The 6,670-nt window shown below is 56.2% G+C and overlaps 1 protein-coding gene across 1 annotated transcript; it reads right to left on the bottom strand.

The window, feature by feature from the left end:
* Positions 1-3,798: 3,798 nt before the first annotated feature.
* Positions 3,799-6,323, bottom strand: LOC112908489 (FRAT regulator of WNT signaling pathway 1). The gene has a single exon (XM_025984298.2). The coding sequence runs from the start codon at positions 6,215-6,217 to the stop codon at positions 5,372-5,374; it is 846 nt and encodes a 281-aa protein (XP_025840083.2). The 5' UTR covers positions 6,218-6,323; the 3' UTR covers positions 3,799-5,371.
* Positions 6,324-6,670: the final 347 nt, after the last annotated feature.

The following is a 6,670-nucleotide window of genomic DNA, read 5'->3' as shown; positions in this document are numbered from 1 at the left end:
TCTGAGATCACTCACTGCGAAGAAATTGCCTGCTTTTTCTCAGTACAAATTATGAACAAAAGTGGACAAGGTGGGCACACAGAACTTCAGCTGAGTGTTGAATCTGAATTAGAAGGGAATGGTTTTTCTGATGGAGGCATTAAGAGCTGTTGTCCAAGGCTGTTCTCAGCACAAACCCTCCCCCCCCCTTTGTAATATTTCCTGCTCCTCTGGCTCTACCAGCCCCAATCCTGATTGGCTTTCAAGGTTTGGGAGGAAGGGGACTGCCACCCTTTGAGACTAAATCTCTGAGTATAGACTGAGTATTCCCTTCTTCCATTCTTGCCTTAGCACTTACCTATACAACAAGGGTGTGTACTCAAGCGACTGGTCTTCAGAGGAAACAGGTTTATGCTTTTTAAGAGACATACTGAAGAAGTCTTTAAAAGGTAGGATTTTCCACAGAAAACAAAGTAGTGGCCTTCATGCAATAGCTTCCAGAAATGATGTTTTATTATTTGAGTGTTTATTATTTGCTTCCCTTACATTATCTTTTTTTTTAATTTTTTTTTTAATTTTTATTTATTTATGATAGTCACAGAGAGATAGAGAGAGAGGCAGAGACACAGGCAGAGGGAGAAGCAGGCTCCATGCACCGGGAGCCCAATGTGGGATTCGATCCCGGGTCTCCAGGATCACACCCTGGGCCAAAGGCAGGCGCCAAACCGCTGCGCCACCCAGGGATCCCTCCCTTACATTATCTAATTGAGTACTCACATCATTTTTCAAGATAAGGCTCTTTTTTAACCCCCATTTTGCAGATGAGTTCATTGAGATCATTGAGATTAAGGACCCTGCCCCAAACCACACAGATGCCTGTGTGGAGGCAGTGGAGGGCTGCCTGCAAAGCCTGTGCTCTTATCTATCATGCCTTCTGGGAAACTGTTAAGGGTAGGTCACTTGTTCTCCGGTTCAGTTATGGATGGAAGACCAGGAGGACGTGCTGCATGGGAAAGGTTTTGTCCCTTTGCCTGTACCAGCCTGCACGGTGTTCCGGGGAGCGCACCACTCTGGGCTTCCATCGCTAAACGAGGCATAGCACTAGACCGCCTAAGGCTGAGCTCTCCCTGGGCTGACATTCTGTGATTACTGAGCATTGGTGGAAGAGGGGGGAGCTAATTGAGTGAGTTAGTAATTTGGTTGCCAGGGTAACTCTTTCCTGATTGGAAGGAAGGGATCACAGGGTTCAACACAGACTTTGCTGGATAGGAAAGTGGTGTCTGATCTTCGTTCCATGTCTCTGCTTATGAGCTGAAAAAGGAAGGGTGAAAATTGAATCCAAATATTGTAGCATTTTTGCCTAATTTAGAATGGAATCTTGGGGTGGCAGTCTCTGCAGTCCTCTCAGAGGCATGCCATTCTTTTCTTCACATCATTTATTTGACACTTTCTGTGTTTTATTTTTTTTCATTGACTTTCTAGCTTGGTCTTTTATCTCATCCAGGTCATTTTCTGTGGCCAGTTAGCTGTCTTCATAGGATGCTGAACATATTTTGAAAGATAATGGTTGTGGCATACCTGGCTTTCCCTAAGTCAGCCGAACAATCTGGGGTAGTTTCTTCCAGGTTCCAGTGGCAGGGCTACCATGTTGGACAAGGGCAGGGGTGTCATTCACATTGTAGTCTATGTGTGGAGTTGTGCAGTGAACACTATTGGACTATGTGTGATGGTATTAGGTACTGGAAAGAGGCCTGAGCTGGGAGCCCAGAGACCTGTGTTCTGGACTCTGATAGGCCTTTGGCTTCATTAAGTGACTTCAGTAGGTCACTCTGCCTTGTCCCCTCCCTGGACTATTTTTCCACCTACAAAATGGTCTAATATCTTAAGGGGCAGCCTGGGTGGCTTAGCAGTTGAGCGTCTGCTTTCAGCCCAGGGCGTGATCCTGGAGATCCAGGATCGAGTCCCATGTCGGGCTCCCTGTGTGGAGCCTGCTTCTCCATCTGTATCTCTGCCTCTCTCTCTCTCTCTCTGTCTCTCATGAATAAATAAATAAAATATTTTTAAAAATCATTTGTGTAAACCTTGACCTATTCCAAAAAAGGATTTTGGGGTGACTAGTAAGAGCTGCAAGAATATTTAAAAGATGGACAGTTAGGGTCATAGTGTATTTAAAGTTCCTGATAGCCTGATAGTAGACATTAGTTTTCTCCAGTCTTTTTTTTTTCTTTAAGATGTATTTATTCATGAGAGACACAGAGAGAGGCAGAGACATAGGCAGAGGGAGAAGCAGGCTCCCTGTGGGGAGCCGATGCAGGACTCATCCCAGAACTCCAGGGATCAGGACCTGAGCCAAAGGCAGATGCTCAACTATTGAGCCACCTAGGTGCCCCTCCAGTCTTTCTTTTTTAAGGAGGGAGTAGTACTGGGTGAGCCCCATAGTTGAGTCTAGCCTTAATCATTACAAGAAGCCAGCACAGTTTGTGCAGTGGCATGGAATCATGGCCAGTTTGGCCCTGGATTGCTCCTAACCCTTTGACCTCCAGGAAATCCCATGCCCACTAAAGTAGTGGGGCTGAGGACCTCAGGGATACCCCAATGCCAGGGAAAGTCAGCACCTGACCACTTTCCACTTTTTTTTTCCACTTTTGCTCAGTGCCCAGAGGTGACAGCTACCTGCACTGTTGGACACCCCCCCACACACACACAAACCCCATCTTCCTCAGTTATGTTAGAGTCTCCATAATCACCCTTCCCTTGCTGAGTGGCACTGGACAAGCCTCCCACACTTCCTGCATAGGTTGTGGGAAACAGCTGGGTGTGCTCTGGAGGTACTCCTTATAGACCATCAGGGGCTGTGTATATTTGAATGGGGAGATACAGACAATAAGCATGGAGCCCAAAAGGGTGTTAGAAAATCAGGACTGTAACATACAGTAGTCAATCTAGAAAGCATTTTTGGGATCATGGCATGGTCTTCTTTTGTGATAAACTGAGGACCTAGTGGTCTGCCTACCAAAAGGCAGTCCTGGGAAGGAAGGAGGAGAGACTAGAGACTGTTCATCTTCAGTATGTGCCAGTCACCATAAACCTCTTCCTCATCCCATTTCTTGTCTATTGTACGGATGAAGAAACCAAAGCTCACAGGGGTTGAGCAACTTGTCCAAGGACCCCATTTAATAAGTGGCCTTGAATCCTGGATCATCTGTTGCCTAGTGTGGCTCCTTTCTGGAGAGAACAGACTGAAGTAACTCAGGGAGGGACAGAGATGGGCTGTTAGGTCACCGCTTAGGGAGAGCATGGCAACAAACATGCCAAGGGCAGAGAGAGGAGTCCTTTCAGACACTGCCAGCCAGCTTTCCCACTGTGGGTTTGTATCCTGATCAGCCTCTAACCAAGAGCTGTCCTAGCCTTAAGGACCGCATGTGAAACAAGTCCACTTAATGACCACAGTCAAGAGAAAGAAAAAAAGTCCCAGTTTGCAGTGACCAGCTGATCTGATGTCCTTTGCTAATACAGTCAGAGGCAGCTTCATAAAACATCTCCATCACTGGTAATCCAAGGGGCTCTAAGGTTTTAGTGAATGGGATTGGTCCAAAACCTGACCTCACTTTCATTTAATTTCATGCCAGCACCAATACACACCCAGCCACGCAGACCCTGCTTAACTAGTGAGCTGCTCAGACACAAAGGCGCTCTAATTACCATCCACAAGCCAGGCTGACAAGGATTTCAAGTGTTTTTAGGTTTATGGATTAGAGAATTGTGCTCTGTGCACCTTTCCCACCGAAAGCCAAGAATAAGATAAAACCAAACAAAAAACCCCAACCAAAAAACCCAATGCATTTATTAAAAACAAGTATTTCAGTTAAGTTAAAATCCTATAATCAGGATAGCCACAATTCCAGACACTCCGGTGCGAAGTGTAGATACCTCAATAGCCACATCTGGATGATGAACAAGCCATTGAATCTTTTAAAACTTAAACACCAACAAAACGGATTTAGATCCCTCAAGAGTAAGTGAAAAGTATGCTAAACGCACTTCACCACGGCTCACAATGGCAAAGCCTGCAGCTTCTCCGTTTGGAGGGTCACATTTTCTACTCGGTTTCCTTCACTTACAAAGGCGAGCTGGCATGGCTGGGGGAGGGGCGGAGGGAGGAAACCAACTCCGTGTATCCAGGGAATTGCAGCTGTTATTGCAAATGGCCCCGGAGAGTCCATTATAAGCTGCTGTGCGAGCCTGTGTCCCCGGAGTGCCCGTCACGTGGCGTCTCCCCAGCCCCCAGCCCGGGCCCCCAGGAGCGCCAGCGCCACCCGCTTGGAGTGGGACCGCCGAGCCGAGCCGAGGCGGGGAGGTGGGGGGGGGGGTGGGGGGCTGCCCGACCGAGGCTGAGGCTCCGGGCACTTTCTGAAAGCCCGGGGCGCGGCGGGCCGCGGTGGGCACCGGCCCGGCTCGTCCCCTTCGGCCCGCAGCCGCGGCGGCCGCGGGGCGCGCGTCCTTAGGAGACTCCAGCACTTGCACAGCACCGGGCGCTTCTCCCGGGGACAGGCGGAACCCGGCAACTCTTCCGCTCTCCTGGAGCCCCGCACCCCCGCGGGCGCTGGGGGAACCCTGACCTTGAACCCGAGGAGGGGGACGGCAGTGAAAATCTCCCAGAGAGGAAGACTTCGCCGACTCCCACTTCCCCGGGCCGCGGCACCGCGCCCCCGCCTCCCCTCGCCGGCGCGCAGCCCCCCCCCGCCCCCCGCTCGCACAGCGGAGGCAGCGCGAACCTTACTCCCATTCAACTCCCAAAAAAGGTCCTTTGATGGCACCGCGTGTGTTGCGTTAAGAACCAGCACCCACAAGACACAAGATGGGTTTTTTAAAGAGTCGTAAATTTTTCAAGTCTGGCAGTTTGAGGTTCTCCCTGAAATGATGGTCTGACTCATGTTCCCCTCCCCCAAAGTGGATCAGGAACCAGCCCCGAAAAGGTAAAGCAAGTAACTGGGGCCATCCTCGTCCTCCGGGCGCGCGGCGATCCAGAGACGCGTGGAACGTGGCCACATGGTCGCTGGGCTGGAGGGTCCCACTGGCTCGGCTGCGTGGCTCTGCTCGCTGCACCGCTGGGGCTGGCCACGCCGAACCGGGAGTACCACTGGATGTGAGCTCGGGGTGCGCTCTGTAATCTGCCTCAAATAGGGCACCCAAGTTCTTCTGTTTTTCAAACGCATCGGGGGCCCTCCGTTAGTTCCCCGCGAAAACATTCGCGGTTTTTCCATTCCTCGTCTGCATTAGCTTATTTTCCCGCTTCCAAAACGCGAGTTCACCAGTGCGAGTAGGGATGTAGCCCTCAGGGGGCTCCCCGGCCCTCCAGGCAGAGGCTGGCGCTGTGGCCACTCCCGGGGTGTTAGCTGCCAGGGACAGGAACGCCGTCGCCAGTTCGGGGCTGCGCCCTCCTCCCGGACGCGCCGGAGTAGCTGCAGGCCGCCCGGGGGCTGCGGGGAGAAGGGGGCTCATGCACCGGGGCCGACAGCGGCCCGGAGAGCGGGCGCTGGGGAAGCTTTGCGTGTATCTGCAGCCGTCGCGAATGAAGCCTCCGCACCGCCTCCTTGATGAGGTTCCCCGAGAGCACCAGCTGCTGCAGGAGCCGGTGCGGGTCGTCGTCGCCGGTGCGGGATTCGGGCTGGGGCCCGCGTCGCTGCTGGAGGCGGCGGGAGGCGGCGGCGCCCCGCAGCCACCCTCGCCGGCACGGGCCCGACAGCGGCTGCGGGGCGGCCCGCTTGTCCGCTCCCGAGGGCCCGTCAAGGCCGGGCTGAGGGGCCAGCGGCGACGACGCGCTGGGGCCCGCGGCGAGCTCGGCCACGAAGTAGGGCGCAGCCCGACCCCGCACGCGGCCGCGGTCCCCGAGGGCGCAGCGCAGGGCCCCCGGGGGCGCCGGGCCCACCGCCTCGGCCGGCGCGGGCGGCAGGAGCGGCGGCAGCGCGGGGGGCCGGGCCTTGTCCGCCCGCACGGCCGCCGGGGGCCGCGGGGGCTGCAGCGGCGGCCCCGGGGGCGCGCACGGGGAGGCCGGGCTGTCCTGCGCCGCGTCCAGCTGCAGCGTCTCGCCGATCTGGGCCACCAGCAGGTCCACCTCGCCCGAGCCGCCCAGCGTCACCGACTGCTCCAGCAGGAGGAAGCTGTCCTCCTCCTCCTCCTCCGCCTCCCCCTCCGCTTCCTCGCCGGCTTCCTCTTCCTCCTCCCTCCGGCACGGCATGGCCCCCGCCCGGGCACCCGGCGCTGTGCGGCCGGCGCTGGCGGCTCGGCGGCCGGCGGGGCTCGGAGGGCCGCGGCGGAGCGGGGCGCGGGGCGCGGGGCGGGGGCCGACGCGGGGGCGAGGCCGGGGCCGGGGCCGGGCCGGGCCGGGCCGGGCCGGGGCGGACGCGGAAGCCGGAGCCCGCCAGGCACTCGCGCCGCGCGCCTGCAGCAGCGGGAGCCGGAATCCTACCGGCTCGGGTTGATTTGTAAACAATGGGTGACGTCGCGGCCGGGCCCTACCACCGCGCGGGGCCGGGGGGGCGGGGTACGGCTGGGGGGCGGGGCGCCCGCCGGGCCGGGGCGCAGGGTGAAGCCCAGCAGCTTCGGAGCTGCCCCACCCGGAGTGCTGCGTGCACGGGGGCGCTGGGGTGCGGCTCGTCGCTCTGTCAGCCGGGCGTGGTTGGCATTTCCC

The sequence above is a fragment of the Vulpes vulpes genome, chromosome 15 (assembly GCF_048418805.1).
Source record: "Vulpes vulpes isolate BD-2025 chromosome 15, VulVul3, whole genome shotgun sequence".
NCBI classification, from domain to species: Eukaryota; Metazoa; Chordata; class Mammalia; order Carnivora; family Canidae; genus Vulpes; species Vulpes vulpes.
This window is presented reverse-complemented; position numbering and strand designations above follow the sequence as displayed.

Bases quoted from the DNA above. Each gene is read 5' to 3' on its own strand.
- LOC112908489 (XM_025984298.2), bottom strand. From the start codon at position 6,217: ATGCCGTGCCGGAGGGAGGAGGAAGAGGAAGCCGGCGAGGAAGCGGAG.